The sequence below is a fragment of the Scyliorhinus canicula genome, chromosome 2 (assembly GCF_902713615.1).
Source record: "Scyliorhinus canicula chromosome 2, sScyCan1.1, whole genome shotgun sequence".
In the NCBI taxonomy this organism is placed as follows: domain Eukaryota; kingdom Metazoa; phylum Chordata; class Chondrichthyes; order Carcharhiniformes; family Scyliorhinidae; genus Scyliorhinus; species Scyliorhinus canicula.
Genome location: NC_052147.1, coordinates 254,047,865 through 254,073,394, shown reverse-complemented (window position 1 = coordinate 254,073,394; position 25,530 = coordinate 254,047,865). Strand labels below are relative to the sequence as shown.

The 25,530-nt window shown below is 42.6% G+C and overlaps 1 protein-coding gene across 2 annotated transcripts in view; it reads left to right on the top strand.

Annotated features, from left to right (window-relative positions):
* The first annotated feature begins 511 nt into the window (after positions 1-511).
* zeb2b (zinc finger E-box binding homeobox 2b) overlaps positions 512-25,530 on the top strand; it is a 155,095-nt gene continuing 130,076 nt past the window's right edge. Inside the window, exons 1-2 of one of the 2 annotated variants that reach the window (XM_038789953.1) lie at positions 512-885; positions 3,358-3,544. In XM_038789953.1, the coding sequence (XP_038645881.1) occupies positions 3,472-3,544 (73 nt within the window). In that variant the 5' untranslated portion in view covers positions 512-885; positions 3,358-3,471. Of the gene's footprint in view, positions 886-3,357; positions 3,545-25,530 lie in introns of those variants that run through there. The other variant, XM_038789955.1, reaches the window with a different exon arrangement.

The window sequence follows — 25,530 nt, the reverse complement described above, 5'->3', positions numbered from 1 at the left end:
GAATGAGAAAGCAGCTTCCAAACTTTTGTGTGAAACGAATAAAATGTCATTGAAACTGAGTCACACTGAGCGGCGGGAGGGAGGGTGGGAGCGGGACAGATCCGAACGGCAGCTCCTTGTCAAGCAGAGACTGCCTTTACTTACTGACATAGCGATGGATCTTGCCTTCTGCCTTCCCTTGTTGCAATGAGCAAGAGTTGCAAAGGGATGGGGAGGGAGGGCAGGAGTTCAAACCAAAATAAAGCAAGTGAGCAGCGCTGGGGCTGTGCGAGCGGGACTTTCGGGGACATCTGACATTGTGAGAATGGTGCAATTTCGTGGTGGAGGGAGGGACAGGGGCAATTGCACATCGCTGCTGCACCCCTTCCCCCTCCCCCCCCCCCTTCCCCAGCCACCACCCTCCTTCTCCCCCCCTTTCCCCATCCTCCCGTCGCTGGCTGCGAATTGTAAAGGTAATCCAATCCAGATTGGGACTGGACACACACACACACACACGAGAGAGAGAAGAAAAATGTTCGAGAACGTCACATCTACCGATGATCACGTTTACGGATTTTCAATTATCCCTTCCCACGAAGATAGGTGGCGTGCGTTTCTGGGTCTGTACTTCAGGGACTCTCTTTACAAAAAAAATGTCATTCCAGCTAGCGGAACACGTCAGTCCGTCCACAGGTTGTGTTTCCTGGTGTGGGAGACAACGGAGCGATCAGTTCTAACCTGCACAGCAGGAATAACGGTCCTTCTTCAAGACTTTAAAGGTTTCCCTTACTTCGCCCCTTCCTTTTTCTTAAAAAAAAACCCTCGCCTTGTTCTTCATGCTCCTTCACCTCCACGCTGCCGATCTCCTAGCAGTCTCACTAAACAACACAAGCCAGGAGAGAGCAGGTATTTTATACATTTATCTATATATTTACATATATAGATGTTTTTGTGTGTGCGCGCGTGTGTGTGTGTGTGCAGGTATTGTCTGCTCGAGGGAATAAACTTTGTTGTGAGGGGTAGTAGGAGGGAGGAATCTCACTGGTCCCTACCCTTGTCCTGCTAGTATTTAAGGGGGGGGGGGGGTGGTAAAACTTTGTGAAAGTACCTGATGTCCAGGTGTTAAATAGAAAAGGTGTTGATGGAGGGGGGGGGGGGGGAAATAAAGAAATGTCCATCAGCTGATGTGAACACTTGCGGAAAATTGCAAGTGAGGGTCCCCCCCCCCCCCCCCCGCTTCCAGCAACGCGTGTGTTTCTCGTTTTCGTAGAGTTTTTTTTCTGTTTTTCTTTTAATGAGGAATGGGAACCGTTAACCTGCTGCTACAATGCGAGGCTCACGATGCGCTTCCTCCCCAATCCCTCTCTCTCTCTGGCTGATTGTAGCTCAGACGGACATGTCGAGGGATCGAACAAGATCGATAGATTTTTTTTATTCCAGAGGAGTTAAAAAAAAGAAGCCACGTTTTGTCATTTGCAGCCGAATGAGACAGCCCTCAATCCCCCCTTTCTCGCTGTGAATCACGTTTCTCGCCTAAACTTTCAATCCTTTTTTGAACTATATGGCAGGGTTTCCACTTTTGTGTGTGTGTGTGTGTGTGTGTGTCCTGTTCTCCGCATTAAGGGGGGGGGGGGGGGGGGGGAAGAGAAAAATACCCCTCCCAGCAAACTTAAGAGGCGGGCGGCAACAGAAAAAAAAACCAGCAGCTATGATGGCAAAAGTGAAACTTGGGGGTTCGTCTTCAATAGTGACTAAAGTCAGTTCTGATCAGAACTCAGGGGATCGTAAAGTGTGATTCATTGTGTAGGAGTAGCCGTAATTGTTTATTTTCGCCCTTCACTCGAAAAAAAGTAAAAAGGAAAGTGCAGTTGTTATGGGATGGCACACTAGTAGCATCTTTCACTATGACAGGCTTGGTGGCTTATGTGACTTTTATTACATAAGGCGAGCTCGCCTGGCCATTTTTTTGAGTGATCCCTCTTTTGAGAAGGTCTTTGTTGCTTGTATGTGTGTGTTTTAATTAGTGCGGACGATGGTGGGACTTTCATATCTCAGAGGCGCAGGAATATAATATCAGCCCATTTCGCATACCGTTTCTGATCGTTTGATGGGAACCCTTTCTCTTTGGATCAGTGCCCGGGATCCCACCCCACCACCCCGCCCATTTGTTAGTTTCGTTTCAGTTTGACTTCACAACAAAAGTTTTGGGGTTTTATTTTTTTTTTAAATGATCATACGTTTCCTGCCATCGTTTGCCTGGCGTGAATCTTTTGTGTGCGTCCTTTGAAAATGTTTTGTTTAAAAAAAAAGAAAAGGGACATCTGTAAATTTTGGGGGAAATACCACCTTCATGTCAGATTACAGTTACACATTGCCCACATGAGCCGGAATCACCTTTAATCATCGCGGGTGTTTGATGCTTTTGGGTTCTGAATGTGTGTGTGCGGGAGATTGGTAATATCTGGTTGTGGGAGTTGGGGATTTTGTTGCAAAAGTAAATAAGAGGTAAAAGTGTAAATTCCAGCAAGGGCGGAAATGATACGGATTGATACAGGGTCTGATCTCAGTCTGCACCGTTAGTTACTTCGCCTCTCTCTCCACACCTCAGTTGCAAGACCTTGATGCACTTCAACGATCGCCCGTTTCCTACAGTCAGGGAGGAGGGGGGCGGTGGAGGGGAATGGATTAAAAATCAAACATTTCTCAAGTCCCGACGAAGCAGTCCAGTGTCGCTTCTGGCACCCAAAGTGGTACCATCGACCCCTGTCTGTCTTTTCACCCCCCCCCCCCCTCTCTATCTGTCTCTCCGCCCAGCCACCACCCCCCTCCCCCAACACACACACACATACAGTCCTGTTTCAGTAAGTCAACCTTCCCCTCCCGCCGTCAGACAAAATAGTTTATTTTGTCTTTTAAGAGAAAAAAAGTCAACAAGAAAATCAAACAATAACAATCGACTCATGTATGTTTCACACACAAGAAAAAGGCAACATAAAATAATAATAACGGGATTTCAGCCATCTGCTTCCTTCCAGCCCGGAGCTGTGTCTTTTCTTTTAACGCGGTGGCGCGGGTTTTCCGACGAGGACCCCCCCCCCCCCCAAATTTGGGGGAGATTTGTATTTTTTGTTTGGGGGAGGAGAAGAGGAGGAGGGGGGGGGGGAGGGGGTTCAAGTCTGTGCCGAGGAGGGGTAAGAAAGAGAGGTGTCCGCTCAGTGGCATCGTGCAGGCCAACTCCGCTGAGTGGGGCTGGTGGCCGGGGCTGCGCTTTATTTCGCGGGCAGTATTTAAATGAGTACCGTAAAACACACTGTTGGCGTGTATGTTTTGTAAACGCTCCCTCTTGTTTTCTCTCTCTCTCTCTCTCTCCCTCCCAAGGACCGTAAAGCGTCGTGAAAAGAGCCGGGGGAGGTGGTGGTGGTGGTGTGTGTGTTGGGGGGGTGGTGGAAAGGAGCCGATGCCGAGTCCTGGAATCTGATCACACTCTTATCAATGAAGCAGCAGATCATGGCGGATGGCCCCAGGTGTAAGCGACGAAAACAAGCCAATCCCAGGAGGAAAAACGGTAGGAGAGAGCACCTTTCCTTTCGCTGCCACCGCGTCCCGTACAAAGTTGGCTCATTATTAACAGCGGCTGTGTTGTTGTTTTATTTTTCACCCCCCCCCCCCTCCTCCACCCCACCCCCACCTTCAATGTTGATTGACTTGAAACGAAAAGCCCCCCCCCCCCCCCCCCCCCCCCAGTGAAAGTGCTGGATATATGTTGTGCGAAAGTTACTCCTGTCTCTCTTGACTCTCTCCCTCCCTCCTATACCTTGATTTGCCTGCAGGAGAAAACCGTTATGTGTCTCTTTTGTTTGTTTTCCAAGCGATCGTTTATTTATCTAAACTCTTTCCATACATACAATCTTTTTTTTTTAAAACGGAAGCGCTAGACTTTAGCAACACTTTAGCTTTAACGCAACACACACCTTACATGCATGTTACTTCAGTGTTTAATCTGCCCATTCCGTTTATTTTCTCCCCCTCTCCTCGCAATGATAATTGCAACTTTTGTTTTGGGGGGGGGGGGAGAGAATTTGAGGAAATAAAAGCGGGTCAGACCAGGGTGTGTGTTTTTAAAGGAGCCAATCTTTCTCTCTCTCTCTCTCTCTTTCGTTTCTTTAGATTTTGTTTTGATGTGAGTGAGGTGAGGGATGATAACGGGATCAGAATAATGGTACCTAGGTCTTTTTCTGTGCTTGTGTCTGTCTGTCTGTGTGTGTGTGTATGTCTGTGTGCTGGGCGCCACTCGCATTATGTAAAGCTTTAGTGCGTGTATTACGGGATCAAGGCTTTGTTGATGGGTTTATTATTCATGTTTGCACTTCGCACTGGCTCAAATGTTATGCCGCCAGCTCGACATTTTGTGGTAGCATTCATTGCATCTTGTGTACCTTATCCAGCACCCCCCCCCCCCCCCCCCCCCCCCCCCCACTCGCCTTCCCACACTGTACCTTTGATACGTTTGGGCTCGATCAATAAATAAAGTGTCTGTAACAATAGCAAAAATACAAGAGGCGAGGAATCGGGAGTTCCTATTTAAAGTCCAGTCCATAACGACTGGACGAGGAGGCGGTGTTTGTGTGTGTGAATGTTACCTTGTCTGCCTTTTCCTCCTTTAGCAGATTAAACTTATTGATTTTCTCCTTTTTGTTGTTATATCAATGCTTGAGGAATGATTCCTTTCTCTCTCTCTCTCTCTCGTTGCCTTCCTCTCTAAGTATTCCAAAAGCACGTTCGTGTCAAGAGATTAACTAGAGTGGCCTTTTCCTCCTCTCCCCTTTTGTATGTACGTGGGTGTTCGTGAAACATGGGAACATGAGATTAGAAACCAATGTTGGGGAAAGGGAAATAAGGTAGGGATCCTTTTTAAACCAACGTGCCTTCACGATCACTGGGTGGATCTCTAACGTAACTTCAAGTTTTCTCCGGTGTCGTGTTTTCTGGTTATTTTAACGAGTTTTTAAAAAACATTTTAATAAACATCCTCTCTCTCATTTTTCCTGTTCTGGTCGGTAGTAGCGAGGGGTTGGGGGGGGGGCGCGGGGGGCTGCAGGTAAAAGCGCTTTTCATTTTCTCTCGTGTCATGCACACAACCAAATGCCTTTCCCCGAGGGAATCGCCTGCATTTATCATAGCTGACTGCAGGAGAAGGTTTTTTTTAAATCTTCCCTCTCACCTCCTCCACTCCCCCCCCCCCCCCCCTCCCCTTCAGCCTTCTCCTGGAGTCATGGAAAAGATGTCAGCTCCTTGCTTGTGCATCCGCTGATAGCAGTATTTGAAGATGTTATCAGGGCGATATGTACTGCAGGAAAGAAAGGGGGTGGCAGAGATGCTGGTCTGCGAGTAACTGTGTGCGATGAGGCAGGAGGGGAGTGAAAAATACCAAGAGAGAGAAGAAAAAAATCGAACAAAAGGCAGTGTCAGTTTCAGTCACAACCCAAGTCAGATGATTACTGACTCATCTGTAACTTTGAAACACTTTTACTTTAAGTGTTTTGTTTCAGGGCTCGGGAGACCTGCGCTTACTTAATAATTTATACTTTGGGTAACTTTGATTTCCAGTCAGATCAAAGGAAATCAAACTTCTTTTTAGCAAGTGAAATTGATGTGCATGTAGCAATTTCACAACTGGTATCCGAGTTACCGCTGTTCCGGGTGGGGGGGGGGGGGGGAGCTGTCCTCATTGTTGTTGTTTAGGTTAACCCTTTGCATGATATTTTGTTATAATCCCTGTCTCCAGCTCTCTCTCTCTCTCTCTCCCCCCCCCCCCCCCCCCCGCTAAAACCCTGGCACCCTAACACACACACGTCCTGTTTATGACATTCCCTGGGAATGCCAGCGTACTGCTGAGAGAGCCTCTTTGTTCATTGCAGAAATAGTGTCTGCAATGTTTAATCATTAAGTAGAGTCGCCTGTTCCCCACCCACACTAAGTGTTCTGGTCGTTTTTCTTTGGCGGGCGGGGGGAGTGGTTTTGGTGTCCCATCAGTCGAGCTGGTCACTTCTGCAAAAGTCTTAAACTGCGAAAAGTTCGGGCAGGAGCAGTGTCGGAGAAAGGAACTTAAAACTTGACTTATTGAGAAATGTTTTTGAAGAAAAGTTTGGGCATTGTTCTAAATTGTGAGTGGCTCTAAACAGTGGCTCTAAATTGTGAGACGGGTACGAAATTGGCAAACCTCCCCCCCCCCCCCCCCCCCCCCACACACACACCGACCTCCCGTTTAAGTAAAGCAAATGCAGTCTTTCTTTAAACGAAATAGGGTGCAATCTAATTATTAAAATATCGGTCGAGCGCTTCTGGCTTTTGAAGGAGAGGGAGAAAAAAAAGAAACTATCATGGGATTAAGTGTTGTGGGCCGACACTGCTGTTTCTGTTGAGCGACGTTAAGCAGTGAGCCTATCATCATGGTCGATTGACCCAGTGTGTGTCTCAGTCCAGGTTTCGTGAATCCGCCCAGCCTTCAGTTATTTTTTTTTAAATAAGAAAATAAGAGGAGGGAAGAAAGAGGGTGGTATAGAAGTGGGGAAAGTGCCTCCAGACAACAAGAAAATAAACTTTGCTCAAGGAGCCTTTTCCGACCGCGCTCAAGCACTGTTGCAATACTTTCATCAGGTGTTGCAAGTAACAGCTAACTGTAAAAGCGACACTCCGTTGCCATTTGCAGCTTAGCCTGGTGAGCAAATGTGTAGGGGTGAGGGAGATTGACTTTGATAATATATCCTACGTTTTATTTTATCTGGAGTAAAAGTGCAAAAGCGGGTACATCAACTGCTCCGCTTACTTTTTAGCAGGTAGTAAAATAATTCATTAGAATTGAGAAGATTTATTCCCCCGCCCCCTCTACTTACCTCAGACCAGTAGCTATCCATCATCAGCTGTAAACACATTAGTAAAGGATCTTTTCCCTTCTGTTAGGATGTATTGATCACTGTCAATAAAGGTACTTTGGAGGAATGGGTTAAGGGTAAAGAATCAGATACTGTGAGCAGAGTTTTGTCTGCACTCATGCAAAGAAAAAAAGCAGTAATTCGTTTATAGCAACATTGCTTTCAAGACTTAACAAAGGCAGATTCTTTCCAGTCCAAACATTTTACCCTGTTGTCATTCGTCCTGGCAGTGTAGGTGCACTTTCACTGAAGGGGAAAGAAGAGAGCTTTCTGCATTTCTTTTTTTTTTAAAGCTTGCCTGGATATTTTTTCCGCTCCTTTCGCAGGAAGCGGCTTCCCAAGGTACATGCTATTTTGCGACTGTCACTAAAGCACAGAGAGAAGGTTTGCAGTGATCACAGACAACTGATTGTCAGGGCTAATGTGTTTCATTTACATGTTTATAACGTCAATAGTGCTAGGGTGTCCACTGTACCATTCAGTCCACAGTACCACAAGGGTGCAATTGTCTGCGCCTAAAACAAGACACCTTTTCTGATGGGCGTTTCGTTGACATTTTCCGAGTGTTTAAAAAAAATAGTGGGGAGGGCTTGGGGAGAGGGATCGAGTCAGACTGGCTGCTTATGGCATTACTGTGGAAAATATAATGATTTTTTTTTGTTGTTGCTTTAAGCGTGTAACGTAATTAATAAAGATTTCCCGACATTTAATTGTTAATGTTTGAACAGATGCATGCAGGCTCAGTAGAAAAATGAAGCAGGATTTTTAAAACAAAATAATGTGGAGATGCAACAATATATGGATATGGAGAAGAACAGCAGAAAGTGTGATGTTTTACATGCACCCCCCCCCCCCCCCCCAAAAAAACTTTGAAATGTAAAGGAAGTGTGCCATTGCATGTTGTTGTGGGAATAGTTATTTATTTTGTTGTCTGAGAGTTCTGCCTAACGGGAAAATATGCAGAGCAGAGGCACCGTTAGCTGAACTCTGACTCTGCGGTCTTTTGAATGCCTTAGGTATGATTTCACTTTCACTCACATCAATGGTGACCTGAATGCCTTTCATATCTGATCCGCCGTGTCTCTCCCAGTAAACATCCCCTGAGGGGGAGAACAAAGAAAGAGCTTCTTCTTCTTAATCACAATTCAGCCCTTTCACCGCCAGCAGGCTAAATTTGCATTCGGCATCAAGAACAAGATGAAAAGAAGAGTGAGAAGGGAAGAGAGAGAGAGAGAAAGAGAGAGGGAGTGAGAGAGAGAGAGAGAGAAAGGAGAGGAGGGTTTGATGTCGAAGAAAATAGCTTAGGTGTTTTGAGAGCTCAGTGGGCTTCCCCTGGTTACAGCCTTACATGGCTCGCACTCTCCCCTGTCAGTGTAGCCTTGGCCTGCATGATAGACAGATAGTGTTACAGGATGGCATGCCGGTACTATTCCTGGCCACTCGCTGCAACACTTGAGCAGAACTGTCTAAAGGGGATCAAATTCCACTCCCAAGTCTGCTTGTGCCCGAGGTCAGGTGTACATCCTGAAAAAAAAATGCCCGCAGTGTTGTTCCCCGGTTGCCTCACTACTAATTCACCAACAATAATGAGCGACAGTGTCTTTAGATTTTGTTCCCAGCGCCCAGGCATGAGAGGGACATTCTTACGGTTTCTATTCTAGGTTCAGTCTACTTTCAATAGATCAAATACATTTTAGATCCTTCTTTTTTACATTAAAAAATGTTGCCTGTGTCGCCCTAACACGAATCCAGTTTACGTGGTATTCCGCCCTACCCGAGCCTTGTCATGTCACCAAGTTCAAGGCATTTTTGGAGCTATTTAGTGGGTGAAGTTGACAGCTGTAGTTCAGTGACCACCTTTATCTTCGAATCTTAACAGTGCAGCAGGCTTTCCGTTCCAAATGAACCTTCACGAATCTCACAGGCAGCCAACAGACATTTTCGAAGGATTCAATGAGGACAATTAGCAACCATTGGCTTGGTGAAATTAACATGGAAAATGTCATTTTCCAAACCAGAGGTGCAGCAGAATTAAATTACTCTGTAGTTTTTTTTTAAAACACGTCTTTCAGGGAACTGTCGGCCACGCATTATTTATCTTAGTCTCTGTGAGAGCTGAGGCAGTTTCCCAAATACAAGTTTAGTTTGGGAATAGTTTCGAAGGGCGGTGTGTCGTTTTCCCGTAACATACGTGTGGAGGTTTTATCTGATTCTGGTTTTGGAGGGTTTTAAGTGAAGTTTCTTACTCTTTCTTTGCTGTTTACTCCTCACCCCGCCCGACCCTTCACCCTTTTCCAACGAACACCTTCGCACACTTGGGAGGGGACTGGGAGGGTGGTGGTGGGGGAGCTGAAGTTTCAGCTGATGGCCAAAAGGTTTCTGTGCGGGGAGGGGGGGGGGGGGGGGGTGCTAGGACCATCCTTTACCAGGCATGTGTGATGCCGGGCCTCTGCAGAGGCGCTTACAGGCTTTTTAACCATTTGCGGACACTTTCTCGGCTCTTGTGAACTGCCACTTACTTTTGGCACAAATGCTGATATAATCTATCAGAGGAGATTTTTCAGAATTCAAATTTCACCGTCAACCATGGTGAGATTCGAACCGGGAACCCGAGAGCATTGCCCCGAGTTTGCGGTTTGTCAGTTCAGTCACCTGATACCATAAGGCACACAGGCGGGGGGTGGGGAATAAAGGCAGCAAATGTTTCAGTTTGGGTTAAACCTCTCGCTTGAAATAAAGTGCCATTCTGGAACATCGTGGAACTTTGTGAGTTAAATAAGTATGTGTCAGTGCTGGAGCAGCTTGGCAGTGTTAGAAACTAAGGGCATGAGCAGAGTGCGAATATGAAAGGTGTTTGCTATGTTGTTCGTGCCGGTGGTAAACTGCGAGCTCCCTTGCCACAGAGTCTGTTGATTGGATGATACCGATCAACTTCCTTCTAAGGTGATATTCCACTCTGCTCAACAACCCATCTCCCCCTCTTCAAAGTCAGGCCACAAAGAGATGAAAGGAGTTGTAAGTGAACATCGTGTAGCTTCATTATGGGCATCGCGCGGTTCCTGCAGGGATTGCGGTGAGGGTGTGATCAATTTCCAGTGCACATTTGGGAACAAATATTCTCCAAACTGGAGTTAGCCTGGCTGTGGCCTCAGTGAAGCAGTGCTGGTTAAGGGTCACCGCACAGGGAGATCACGAGTTCAGGCAGTAACCCCCTCCTCCTGCCTTTAGTTGGTGATGGGCGAATGCGAGAGATTCCCGGGGGGGGGGGGTGTAACAGACACCGGGAAGGGTTAGACAGCCTTACGCCGTCTTTGCACAGCTCCCAGTGTCTCGCTCAGAAAGCTAGGCGCAAAGGCCGCGGCTCAGGTCATTTATCTGGTCCCCCCCCCCCCCCCCCCAACCCACCTAGGGGAGAAGGGACACAGGAAACCGAGTGCGGAGTGAGGAAGCTAACCTCAGGGCAAAGTGAATAAGCCAGCAGACAAGACTGGTAAATCCGAATGGAGAGAGAAAGGGAGAGGAAAACAAAAAGCAGAAACTAGTTTCGGAAAGGTAAGAATGTGGGAGGAATGCACGGCAGATCCCTTGGAAAAGAGCCAATTGCGAACCATCCGGCAGATCGCAGTGGCCAATCAAAGGCAGAAAATGTCACTTCTGGATTTTTGTGTGGACAAGAGCGAGGGCTCCAGGAAAATGTGTCACATCAACCGGTGCATAAAATTACTGAATGGCGATTCTTTCCATAAAGTGACAGCTTGCACAGGGCGTTTTCCAACACATTCCCGGAACCAGAGGGAACAGTTCACGAGAAAATAGATAACCATAAAACATATTCGAAATAATACTATAAAATAAGATGCACAATTGAATTGAATTATGCTGCTGTGGAAGCAACCGCATGGTTGACATATATGTGTGTGGCTGTGAATGTATGTGTGTGTATATATATATATATATAGTTGGCAAAACTATTTTGGATGAAAAATGGAAATTGACAGAGCAAGTGGTGCCAGTGCAGTGAGCTGCTGCAGCTATCTCCCGCCCAGGGCTTTGTAGTGAAACACTAGTTTTGAGATATAATGGTGACATACGGCACTGTGTATTTGATTGTTAGGTGGAAGAGCACTTCTGGCAAGGTCACTGGCAGAGTGAACAATCAATAGCAGATCAGCAGATTGAGATATCATGACATCTCGAATCCAAGCCATTTATTTATTAACATGAATTTCGATTCTTCGTGTACTTTGATCTAAACTTCATTTTCAAACTGGCATTCCTCGTTCATTTTTTTCCTCCCTTTTCACTAAGTTTCCCTCATCATAGAATCTACAGTGCAGAAGGAGGCCATTCAGCCCATCGAGTCTGCACCGGCTCTTAGAAAGATCACCCTACCCAAGGTCAACAACTCCACCCTATCCCCATAACCCAGTAACCCCACCCAACACTAAGGGCAATTTTGGACTCTAAGGACAATTTATCGTGGCCAATCCACCATCACCTGCATCCTCTTTCTTCCACTAACTGAAACATGCACCGGGGTTATGAGCAGAATGGTAGGTGCTCTGTCCTGAGGCACTTCTTATGTTAGTGTCCTTTGAAGATGTACAAAGTTACGACAGAGGGTGGCTCCATAGCTGTCCTTTCCCTACTCCCTCGGGGAAGTGTCTTGAGGTGACTCAATGCCTCCCTGGAATAACACAGATGAGAAAATCACTGTGTCGGGAATCAAACTGTTTTTTTAAGAACCTGGTTTGTTGAACCTCCCTAAACTGTGATGAAACTTCATTTCAAAACTAATATGTAAGCAAAACACAAGAGACATCTATGTTGATGCCAGCAAGATTAAAAAGGGTTATGAAACACTTATTTTTTTTAAGATTAAAATTAATGATGATAATATGGATGCATAAGAATTTCTGAAACCTAATGGCTAACTGGTCAATGAACTCTTTTTAAGTGCATCAGATTGCACTGTTTCATGCTGTTAAACTGGGTGTTGACCAACACTTCCTCAGAGAATATGTGATAAATGCAAAGAAAGATTAGCTCCTGCTCCTTTGAGCCCTTCTGTCCTTCTACATGCCGTTGAAAGTTTACATGTAAGCTGCCGATGAATGTAGATGCCTGACTTTGGAATCCAGTTGTTCTAGGATAGAGGAAGCCACTTATGCAATAAGCAGCCTGGGCACATGTGCCCCTTTAATCTGGGGAAATACTCACCTGCGGTTGTATGCCCACCAGTGAAGTTCAATTGAGCATACCATCTAAGGGTCCCATGCTCATGATCATTTCAATAAAGCAAGCTGTTCCTCCATTCCCTGGAAAAAGTATTCAGCTTTGACAAAGAGTCATCCAGACTTGAAACGTTAACTCTCTTCTCTCTCCACAGAGGCTGTCAGACCTGCTGAGATTGTCCAGCATTTTCTGTTCTTAATGCAGTCCTGGTCGAATTTTGTTTTTAACTCCTTTTTGTTTTATTGTGGGTTTTTACCTGTGAAAGCTTCCATTATACAGGACAGCAATCTCACCACTGTAAAACAATCAGTGCCCATTGAAATAAGACCCTCTCTTAAAAAGGAGCCCATATTCCACCGCAAAGCAATTCCCAAGCCATTCCACACAGTTTTCTTGCTGGGAATGATTGGATAGTTCGAACAAATAACTTGTCACAAAGATGTCCCTATTATGAGGCATTAGTTGTCCTTCACATTTCCTTTCATTTGATAATAGGTAGAACATATGCTTTTTAATTGATTGAGATTCTATATTCATTAAAATCAAAGCAAAGCAAATGATCGGAGAGAGATAATACAATTGAATTTCCAAGTTTCTGCTATGCAGCAACTCTTCAAACTAGATATGGGGGCTTGGGGGAGAGGAAAACAAGTTTACCTGAATAAGGAGTCTTATTTGTTGTTGGAACAACAAACAAACAAAAGGCAGCGCAGATGCGACTAGTTCAGATGGCCCTTGTCAACTTAACGACTCTTGAAGATGCAACCGAACTGAATCCAACCTTTGTACCATTTTCTATACCCCGATTCTAGTATCCAACAGTCTCGCTAATCCAGCAGAATTTGCTTTCAGCAGATTAGTCAAAGTGTCAAGCCCTCCCTTGCATTTGGTTCAGAAAAAAATAACATTCCTTGACGTTTATACAGAGAGCACATTTGGACTTGCTCAAACAATATGCCGCGTGGATTTAATTCTCCTGCCCTCCAACACCTTTGAAACTTGTGTGTGTGCATATGCCTGTGTGTGTGTGTGTCTGTACTTGTGTATATGAGGAGATTTGTTGCACGTTGTTGTGTTAAGCAGTGGCTGTTGCTAGCTACAGTACACACACATCTGTGGCTGGCAGGAAGGAGTTGTCTTCAGTAATTAATGTAATGAAATATTCATCTGCGCTACCTTTTCAGTAGTCTCACAAATTAGGCTGTAACACTTAATGTCTGCACTGCCTCCGTTTTTATTATAATGGCAGGTTTTGCATCCGCAATTAGGACTTATACTGACAGTTACAATTTCCAAGGGATGGTAAACAGCGTGGTGTATGAGAAGCGTAATCCACGTGCAAAGCCCCCATCTCTTTAACCTTGTTGTTTTTTGTGCAGAGGTTACCTTTTCCCGACAGTGCAAAATCGACTTGACATAACTGTTCATCAGTTTCAAGGTTCTCCCTCGAGGTATTTACATCAAATCAGCCCAGTCAAGCTTCAAGTTGAAATTGGCAGCCCAGAAACTGACAGGGTTGGGACTGGGAAAGAGACAGCACATAGGCAGCGAATTGACAGCAGCAGGGTGAAAGAGACAAAGCTTCTCGGCTTTTGTGGAAAAAAAAGATCAGCCCTAACGGTGCAGGTCAGCAGCAATGCAAGGCACTCCATCAGTGCTAGTGTGCTGTTGTGTGTTTATTCTGGGGTGGGGTGTGTGAGGGTGAAGGAGAGGGAATGCTAAAACATTGTAATGGTGGGGCACAAAAAAGGAGACATTTTGTCAAAAAAATGTAATTAGTTCTACAGTTAAAGTGTACGATATTTTGGCACTTTTGGTTTTAAGGTGAGAAACTGCAAAACATTTTTTTAAAGTGTTGGCTTCATTTAATAGCCCATGTGAGATTTCCTTAAGAACAGGATCAAACTCAAAAACTGCAATTGCAAAAGTTAATATCTTATTGATACAAATATACTTCATTCAGGGGGAAGCAAAAGGGGCTGTGGGGGGTGTTTTATATGAGTGGCAGGAACTAAAAACGTAAGTTTAACAAAAATGCGCAGTAAATGAAAAAAAAAAGAAAAAAAAAAGAACATCCTAAGGTGTCCATTGTGTTTCAAAGGAAGTGAACAGCAACCATCGATCCTCTGTCGAGACATAATGGAAAGTTTTGGGTGTGTTGTGAAGAAATAAATGTGTAGACCCCCTTAGTTTCTGAATGCTTCTTTCATACCGCCAGGGCAGCCCAGTGGCTGAAAAAAATGTCTGTCCTATCTCTATTCAAGTGATAAAGGTTCACCTTATAAGTTAAACATTCTTTGAAATACTTTTCTTCAGCTTTGCATTTGACAGGCACTGGGCATCTATTGATGGCTTTTCGACAGGCAGTGTTGAGCTAAAGTGGTGTGACCAGAGAGTTTTGTTAAGCTCTGAACAAAAGATTGGAGATGCCTCACTGGCGATGTCCACGCATATATATGGGCCTTGTCACAGTTTTACTTGATTTAATGCTCAGTTTATTCCTATCTGTGCTTTGAGACTTTTTGCTAAGGTGCAGACAAGCAGCTCTGCAACTAGACTCTGCAACCTGAAGGTTGTTTTTCTGTGTGCGTGTGCGAAAGACAGAATTACAGTTCACTTCTCAGGTTGTTGTAAGAAAGAGAAACGTTTGTTGTGAGATTTAATTGTGGTGGGTGGTGGAGCGGGAGGGTGGGGGAAGAGGGCACTCTGGAGAGGTAGTCATGGGAAGTGTCTTTCAACTGGAAAGAATGCATGGCAGGTCAGGGTGTGAGTTTGCAGGGAGTCATAGCTAGTGTAAACCCCAGAAGCAGGTACTTTGTTCCTTGTCAAAAATCAAAAGCCACACCAGTTATGAAAAGGTTGGTGGTGTCACTTTAAGTTGTGACAGCTACAGTTGTCATAGCTCCCGCAACATTATGTTATTGTGAGCCTCCCCCAAGAAGTCATGACACATTCATGTTCCCTTCGAGTTCAAATGCTACCCCCATCAGCCTGGCATGAGAATTGTCCAAAATTTGAGATGGTTTGAAATTGAAAATTGCTTATTGTCACGAGTAGGCTTCAATGAAGTTACTGTGAAAAGCCCCTAGTCGCCACATTCCGGCGCCTGTCCGGGGAGGCTGGTAGGGGAATCGAACCGTGCTGCTGGCCTGCTTGGTCTGCTTTAAAAGCCAGCGATTTAACTCAGTGAGTTAAACCAGCCCCATCCATTAAAGGATTTGATCAACTGAAGTGAGTTTTATCTACTGCAAAATATCGTTCATGCTATATTTGACACTCCAGACAAGAATGTAATCTATCCTTCAGAAGAGTCCCTGTTAAATTACCTTATTTACGTGCTCGTTGCTTCTGAGGGGTGTTGAGGTTAATTATGAAGTAAGAGAAAGAAACAAGACTATGAAAGAAAGCAGCATGAAGAAAAAACACAGGGCACAGGATGGAAATAGTAATGTAATTGACAAGTTATACTTAGAGAAGAGGCACAGACATAGAAAATAGAAGCAGAAGGAGGCCATTTGGCCTTTCAAGCCTGCTCCGCCATTCATTATGATCATGGCTGATCATCAAGTTCAATACCCTGATCCAGCCTTCCCCCATATCCCTCAATCCCTTTAGCCCCCAGAGCTATACCTAAATCCTTCTTGAAATTACACAACATTTTGGCCTCAACTACTTTCTGTGGTAGTGAATTCCACAGATTCACCACTCTCTGGGTGAAGATATTTCTTCTCACCTCAGTCCTAAAAGGTTTCCTCAAACTATGATCCCTAGTTCTGGACTCCCCCACCATCGGGAACATTCTTTCTGAATCTACCCTGTATAATCCTGTAAGAATTTTGTAAGTTTCTACGAGATCCCCTCTTACTCTTCTGTACTCCAATGAATATAATCCTAACCGATTTAGTCTTTCTTCATTTGACAGCCCCGCCATCCCAGGAATCAAACTACAAGAATAATAATCTTTATTATTGTCACAAGTAGACTTAGATTAACACTACAATGTAGTTACTGTGAAAATCCCCTAGTCACCACACTATGGCGCATGTTCAGGTACTCTGATGGTGAATTCAGAATGTCCAATTCACCTAACAAGCTCGTCTTTAGGGACTTGTGGGAGGAAACCCACGCAGATACGGGGAGAACGTGCAGACTCCGCACAGACAGTGAACCAAGCAGAAATCTGACCTGGGACCCCGGTGCAGTGAAGCAACAGTGCTGACAACTATGCTACCGTGCTGCCCATAATCTTCGCTGCACTCTCTCCATGGCAAGAACATCCTTGCTCAGATAAGGACACCAAAATTGCACACAATACTCCAGGTGTAGCCTCACCAATGCCCTATACAATTGCAGTAAAATATATAGAAAATACACAGGTGCAGTTACAATTTTATAAAAACACACAAATACATATGCATCAAGACACAGGCTCTGACAAAGCACATCTAAACATATATCTCATAATTGTCACTGGTATTACGTTGAAACCAAAATGCTTGCATTGTTCACATCAATATGAGAGATTACTTTTCAGGAATATATACACAAATCTTTTAACTCCCTATAACAATGACTTATCCTTAGAGAAAGAGATTTGGCATTGGGCAACTAAAAGCATCAGAATTTAATGTTTCAAAATTTAAATTTTTAAAATAAATTTTAGAATACCCAATTATTTTTCCCAATTAAGGGCAATTTAGCGTGGCCAATCTGCCTACCCTGCACCTGGTTGTGGGGGTGAAACCCACGCAAACACGGGGAGAATGTGCAAACTCCACACGGACAGTGACCCAGGGCCGGGATTCGAACCCAGGTCCTCAGCGCCGTAGGCAGCAATGCTAACCACTGTGCCACCATGCTGCCCCAATGTTTCAAAAATGATGGTGAGATGCCTGGTCAGACCAGTTAAAGACCAACTTAATTTAGTTGAAACTTTTTATTCCACCCCACCCCGAACTGTATACCCCATTCCTAACTACCCTCTGAAATGGCATAGCAGGCCATGTAATTCAAGGACCAATTAGGGATGGGCAATAAATGTTGGCCTTGCCAGAGATGCCCACATCTAATGGAAGAATAAAGAAAAATTGTAAATGTCCAGATTGTTATAAGCACATTTTACGATTATAGGCATCAAAAACTAGAGACACAATGCTGTTAAATCCCATGAACCTGAATCCACATGTCAAATAAGATGAATAGTCAAATCTGATGTTTGGAAAGTAGCTCTCCTTCCATCAGTGGCGTACAAACATCCCAAAGCATTTGTATATAATTAGATAAGGTTGTAACAGTCTGATTTGAATCGCCGATCCTGCCTAGCCCCATTCTCTCTGCTGAACATTTGGGCATATAACCAGATAGATACAATTGCAGCTCATGCCTTGGTTTAAAGGGCAATGGAAATCAAATTCTTTTCAATCAAATTTGAGCTCCCATTACAAGCAGGAGAGGAGCAATTTGACACTGATGATATGTTTGCCCGTTTATGACCCAGTTATCAGCACCCTGTGGTGGAAGAAAAATGGATTCCTGCCCAAAACTAAGCAGGTAACAGTCCATTCTTTAATAGTAACTGTTCAGAGACACTGCCTGGCTCCAGTGTATTTCTCTGCGGGTAGCTCGCCTTTCCACTGAGGTGTTTGGAGCTAGGATTTTGACATTAGAAGTAATAGAAGTACATTCTTATGTTTCCTTGGTGGCAACCTTCTTTCCAAATAGTTGCATAACCTATACTCATGAACATAAACTGCTCTTGTGCATCGTCTACATGCAGTTGATTTGTGACAATGAAGTACCATTTGGAAAGAGCAATTTTGGTCCCATCAGTGCTCCCATATATAATAGCCACACAGTAAAGGTGCATCGCCCAATGATGGTGTACATTGCAGTACAGTTGAAAATCACCGATTTCAGAATATGTTTCATAACCCATAATCTTGTAAAATGATTTCTAGTATCTACTTAAAGGTACTTTCCACAAGGGTTTATATTTTCTCCCACATGATGCAGTGTCACTATTGTGTGAAGAAATAAAACAAAGCATAAGGAGTTGAATGAAGTTGTGGAGTATTTATGAAATTGTTCAGTGTTTGTTGAAATTATCTGGAATTACCATGGTGTTATTTTCTAATTGTAAAAAAAAATTGACAGTGAGTATTTCTTAAAGGGACCTGACAAGCTGACAAAGTGGAACCTGTGACTATTTATGCCTCAAACCATCAAGTGACATGCAGGGAGTGCATATTTTAATAGATGGGCGTTGGAATGAAGATGATTTTGAAAGAGGTCAAATCCTTTCTTGTCAGTCTGGGAAGGGTTGGCTCTCTGCTGTAAAATCAGGTCTGAGTGCCATTAGTTTGGCGTCCTTGATATTGGATGCAGGTTTTCTCTGAGTTCTGTCTAATCGCTACACCTTCCCATATGAAGCAGTGAAATGCCTGTGCTCCTGTTATTCTCTCCGGCTAAATTTGTTTAAACTGGCTGAGGCCTTTGAAATGTTGAATTCCCTTGATGCTATCACTTTTGTCATTTAACGGCTTTGAGAATAATCGGCGCTACAATTGAAATGTTTTGAACTATTGGGACTGAGAATGGAATTGTCAATGATATGAGCTAAAAAAAACTTTCTGTTTCAAATGGCACTTGTGAAAAGTGTCTGAATTTGTAGCTAGCTCTCAGGGAGGAGTTAGAACATAGCCCTCAAACTAAGAGCAAAACACTACATTATTTTAATGGTGTATAAATTCAGTTTGAAGACAATTTTGCTGTGTGAAATGAATCCTGAACTCAAATTAAATTGTAGCCACCAAAACCCTTTTTTGTGAGTTAATGTGTATTTTGATGTTTTAATTAATTTTTACATTATTACTTCATTTATTTAGGCATGAGGCAAAATTAATTAATAATTATAATAAGAGTAACTCATTCCCAGGAAGGTTATACTAAAGTAATTACAAATTAAAAATGGAATCTTGTAGTTTTGCTTTGTGTTTTAGGTAATGTGCAATAAAATAATTTAAGGCCAAAAAACTCTTTCATTTGCAATATAATTGCTTCTTTTTGCACATCTTCAGTACAGTTAATTAAAAGCACTGATCATATTCAGTTACTCTACCTTTGTACTGAAAGTATCTTGACCAAATGAGAAAACAGGTGCAAGTATATTTAAAAATAAAATTGCAATTAGCATCGGAAATTGTGAAATTGAATAGGAATTGCAGTTAATTTTAGTCAGTGACAACATAATTTAACCACCTCAAACATAGATAGTGCTCAAACGAACAATTACCTCCTTTGCCATGTGCAGTCTGCAGGTGAAGTGTTTGCTAAATATTTAGGCAACGTGAGGATGTTTTCTCCCATTGAATTCCATCTAGGACTTTGAATGGGTTTCTACAGTGTGGAATGGGAGCGAGGAACTGAAGGAATAATTTCTGGTTACAGGTGTAGGAATAGTTTAGGTATTATTTCTCCTCTGGAAGAAGTTGAGCTGCCTTCAATGCGGTCTTTTCACATGGAACACATTAACCCATTAAGGCCCTGGCTGTGACTCTGCACCCCTACGGTATTGTAATTTGCTCTGCTCATTCACAGAATTGTATCCTGTGCATTTCCTGAATTGGCATTTCATTGGTAACTGGCGTTCAAAATACGCAGAGTGCAATTTGTTTTTTGTAAGGCTGACAGTGAAAAGGATGACTGTAGATGAATTGTTAGGTCGATGTGCTGCTGCAGAAGGTTGATACAAAATGTGTCATTTTCATGTTGAAGTGAGGGAAAGGAGAAAAGTCTATTCAGTGCAAAGACACCTTCAAGACGTTAGAGTAAATTTTGTTATGTCAGCCTGTCCTGGGCTATTTAATTTTCAATCTGTGGAGTTCTATGTGCTTGTCTTCATAGGAGACATTGGCATAGTACCTGTGCTCTGTTTCAAATAGCACATTTAAACAGTACATTTTACATAAATAGATATATTTGTCAAGCATGCTTAAATGACACAATTCTATATACTGTTTACACAGTACCTTGCACTGTAGTTAAATGGAAACATTTAAGAATTGTTTTCTGTAATGAAATAAACATGTCGATACAGTGTTTACTTCTTTTTCTCTTCATTCAATTTTCGCCCCGTGCTATATTTCGCTTGAATGTAAAGGCTCACTCTTGGAGATGGTTCCATTAGGTTTTGGTGACGCTCTGGTACTTCACCCAAGTGGTTTGACAGGTGGTGAATTCAAGTGTATGTGATTATATTGTAACTTTTTAAAAGGACCTGTTTGTACTGTCGCATCTATTGAAATGAATGTTTATGTCGTAACTGCTCAATTTAAATGGATGCCTTCATGCCAGAGGAATACTATTTAAATATTTAAACAAGGTATGCTATACCTGAATAGGTTAGTTTATGTGAATGATACCCGTGATCTATTTTAACCAAACACATTTACACAATATATGTTGTGTTTTATTACATTATTGCATTATTATACAATATGCTTAAAATAAACATATTACTCTAATATGAACTCCACTCTAGAACATAGAACAGTACAGGCCCTTCGGCCCTCAATGTTGTGCCGAGCCATGATCACCCTACTCAAACTCACGTATCCACCCTATACCCGTAACCCAACAACCCACCCCCCCCTTAACCTTACTTTTATTAGGACACTACGGGCAATTTAGCATGGCCAATCCACCTAACCCGCACATCTTTGGACTGTGGGAGGAAACCGGAGCACCCGGAGGAAACCCACGCACACAGGGGGAGGACGTGCAGGCTCCACACAGACAGTGACCCAGCCGGGAATCGAACCTGGGACCCTGGAGCTGTGAAGCATTTATGCTAACCACCATGCTACCCTGCTGCCCTGTTGTTTAAATAAATATATTTATATCATGTGCTTGACATACAGATGATTATATAGTATATGCACTCTCTTAAATGGGCACATTTACTTTGTATTGTCTATTTAAAGGAATATATTAAAACAGTGCTCTCGTTTAAGTCAGCATGTTTCTCCAATATGTGCTCTATTTAGGAAAACACATTTTACACAGCATGTGCTGTATTTTAATATGTTTGTTTCAACAATATGTGCTCTATTTAAATAGACTTGTCCATACTGTACCTGTGTTCAGTTTAAATGGACAGTTTTATACAGTATGTGCTCTATTTGAATAGTTTTACCTGTACAGTACCTGTGCTTTACTTAGATGAATACTTTTGTCTGATGCATGATTTATTTCAACAAACTCATCTACATAGTTCCTGTCTTCGATTAAAATCGGTTAATTTGTAATATTTTTGCTTGTTAGATCAGACAATTAGTTTGACAGGTTTTATATTTGATTCATGTACTTTATTTCCTACTATGGTAAGTAAATTTGCTCAAAGAATGTCTTTATTAAAGTACGCCAATGCTGTTCGCATGGAAACATACTGGAGTGTATCATGGATACTTTACTGTTTTAAACTTCTATTGGATTACATCAAATAGTTTTTATTAAAGGCGTTTTAAAAATCTTTTACCATATTGATGCAAATATAGCTTGTGTGAATGCTAGAATGGTCAAAATCAGTTCATTTCCCCAGAAAAAGAAAATGTGGGGAAAAATAGCAAGTGGCAATTCTGCACTTTTAATAGCATTGGGACAAATGATAATTGGTTACTAATTGTCCGTTTAGAGGATTACTGCAAAGATCAGTAAATAATTTTGGGACTTCAACCCAAGTTCTGCTTAGTTTGTATAATATCTTTGAGTATATGCTGTGTTTTCACAGACACTGTTTGAATTATTATTTTCATAATACTAGACAAAAAAACCAAACCTTGTGTAGCACAAGAGAACAATCTAACCTCCACGGGGTTAATTTAACTGTGTACTTCTGCCCTGCCACTTACCTCATTCCTAAAATCATATTGTGAAAATGATTCCTTCAATAAAACGAAGAGACAAAGCCAGGCTTCTGCAGGGAGAACAAGATGAAGTTTAGGCTTTACAGCCTTAATTAAACCATATACCACTGTCAAACCTGCTGTCTTATTCCAAAAGAAAAATGCACCCCTATTTGGTATTCCATGACCAGGCACAAAGGTAGGAACTCTTACAGCCTAGTGACAAATTGTCAGAGCTTTATCCAGTTCGCAGTGGATGGTGGAAATGTTTGTATTTTGTGTTTGGCTGTGTCTTGGGACTGAAGATGCCTATTCTATACAGCATGTCAAATCTGGTTAACACGCCACTATTTATCTTTACTGCTTAACTGGAACAATAGTATGGTGCACCGAGTGCTTGTAGATCGCGCTAAGCATGTAGCTACTTTCTGACGCTTCCTTTGTGCTTCGTTGAGCCATTCCAGTGAGCAGGTCAGGCAATATTTCATAAGGTATTCTGGGATTTTGTGAACCTTTCAGATAACAAATTGTATTCGACAAGTTTAGCATGAGCGAGCTGTCTCAAGACCACTGAAGTGTAGAAAATAGATGCAGGAAACATTGAGTAGCTAAGTTTTGTATGTGTCTGTTTGCGTTGTGTGTTTGCGTTGTGTTGCGCTGTTTGTGTGTTGTCTCTATTGTGTTGATTGTGCCTTGCTTCTGTGTTTGTATGTTGCGTTCCGAGTGTTGTGGGGGTTGAGTTGCTCCACAACTCATTATTCCTGACAATCAGTCATTATTCCATTAGTAAACAATCTAATTGTTTCTTTTTCCTACTGATACCACAGTTATGTAATCTTCTGCGGTTTCCCGTGTGCACATTTAAGCCATCAATCCGGATTCAAGGATTCCAGGAGCACCCCTGACCTGATGTAAGGGGGTCTGTTCCTTGGAGGTTTATGTAAATGGATTTGTTCACACAAGGTTGTGGTTCTGTGATGTTCTCCATTTGTTTTCCATCCCTGTTTCCCAGAATCTGATGGTTGCATTCTGTAAACTCACAGAAGACTGCTTGGTTCACAAGAGTGAGATATGTTCAATCCTTACTCACAGAAGGATTTTCCTCATCCCACAGAGGAAAGTTTTTAATCAGGTGCCAGCAGTATTTTTGAAAATAAAGAATAAAGAAAAAAAGAGATAGTTAAAAAAAAGTCGGAAAATTCAGCTCAGGTGTCATCTTTCCTCCCAAGTTTCTCCCCTCCTCTTGAAGGTGCTTGGGTATACGCTCACAACGCTGACAACGTTCCAGTGCCTTACCCATAATGACTTTCCTCTCATAAGAGTTTAGATAGAAAGTGGTGGCAGGATATTCACAGCAGAGAATTCCTAACGTACACACAACAGGTTGCTGGATTAGATAGATTATTTTTCAAGACACTTCATGTATGTTTTTATTTGTTCCATGTTATTGTTGTAAATGGAGGATAATACAAAGAATATGTGAAATAGTAGAGAAAATAATATAACTCCCAAGTAACAAGGTACAACACATTAATTAAGTGCTTTTGCACAACTCAGTTCCTGACTACAACATAGATAAGCATCAGTCATACCTGCAGATTAGAGAAAAGGAGAAGATTATTTATCTCCAGAATGTTTAATGGACTGTTTTCATAGTCCATTATTTTTTGGTTCTGGATTGAATAACGTGGTAATCTGTCTTCTGATTCTCTCTCGGGGGGAGGGAAAAGAGTGCCATCGCTCTCAGCTCCAGAGCTGTCAGTGGGAAAACAATCCCTAATTTCACCACAACACACTGTTTGCTTATATCCGCATAATGTAACTTGCACGCCTAGGATATGCAGCAAATGGGGAAAGCATGCATGGATTTCACAGGTAACAGGATTACGTGGGCATATAATTGATCCATGTGGGAAAAAAGACAGAGCTCGAAATGTGTCTACGCTTTGAAAATGTAGTTTATGAAATGGACATTCATACATTTGAAGCAATCAATATGTCAATTCTAACAGATCACAGTGCCAACTGTTTTATGAAGAGAGTGTCTACACCTACAGTCCTTTCCTCTGCCTTAACCCACTCACAGGCATAAGCCCACAGTATTAATAGGGATAGAACCACGATGCATTTGGAGAGCTTGCCAAAAGGGTGGGGGTTAATAGTTATGCATCTTTCAAGATGACCTGCACCAGCTGACTGGCAAATAATAAAATCTACATTCAAATAGTATTAAAAAACACTGGAATAAAGATTTGTTCTAACTTTTGGTTATTTCAAGAGGGGTGAGGGCCTTGCGGACAGTGTGCAGGAATCCTGGTCATCTCCAATCATGACTGGATATGTTAAATATTATTTTTTCAAATGCAACAAGTATTTGATGAACCATTAAATTTCCAAATTAGAGTGGAAAGCTACCTGGATGACCAGTTCCACAAGTACCAAGCTCAGTATCTGAGGGCAACAGGTACAGAACATGCACTAAAGTTAGTATTGCAATCAAAATATAAAGCTGTCAATGTTTTAAAAGTCCCCGGGTGCTCCTTTGTGAGCCCTCTTATGGTGACTGCATATCAGTGGAAGCAAAGGATACCTTGCTCTCCATTCCTAAGAGCTCTGGAATCCTGTCAGCGACACCGGGGAAAAGCTTAAAGCTGCAACCTTCAGTATGGGGAAATAAACGTACTCTGCTTTTTGCACCTGAAACACTTTGCCCCTGTTACACTCACTATATTGAACACTTCTCGAGGACTGGAGTTGCAAAACACCTTACTTTCGTGGGCCTGAGAGATGTGTAGTGAAGAAACTGTTTTCTGGTGAATCGCAATATTACAACCTACGGCTATGCTGATATGTAAAATCTACTTCATTTTCTGCTAACCTGACAATTCTACTTAATAAACTTCAAAAATGGTGAAGCCTTTTACTTGTTCAAATAAACTTTAATATTCAGAGAAAATAATTCTCATTACTTTCAGCTGTATAGTGTTCTGGCAACTGATATATCATTGACTTTCTGAAGGACCCATGCTGTGCATATTTTCTGTCTTGCAAGCTCGGCTTTTCTACCCGTACATGCAGGCCAATTTGTTGAGATCAAAAATGGTTAGAGGCATGTGAATTGCCATATATTTAAAGAGCATCTTGCCTTTTGAAACAGCTTAAGATGCAACGTAACTCTGGATCTGTTCAAAATCACTGATATTCCTAACATCACCATTTTGTATGCATCCTAATCATTCCTGCACCTGAGCTTAAGCCTGAAAAAGTCTGAATTTCTTCTGGCAATCCGTGTTCAAAAGAATTCCACCGTATCATAAAACAGTCCTTTAATGTCACTTCCATACAACAGGTGGTCCTTTGCTGAATAAAAATCTCCCTCGCTGTCCCTCCTTGCAGTTGATTCATTTTATCAATAACTTCTAACTTCTGGATCAGTTTTACCCCTTAGCCTTCATCTGTTTGAGGAGCCCAGCGGAAACATA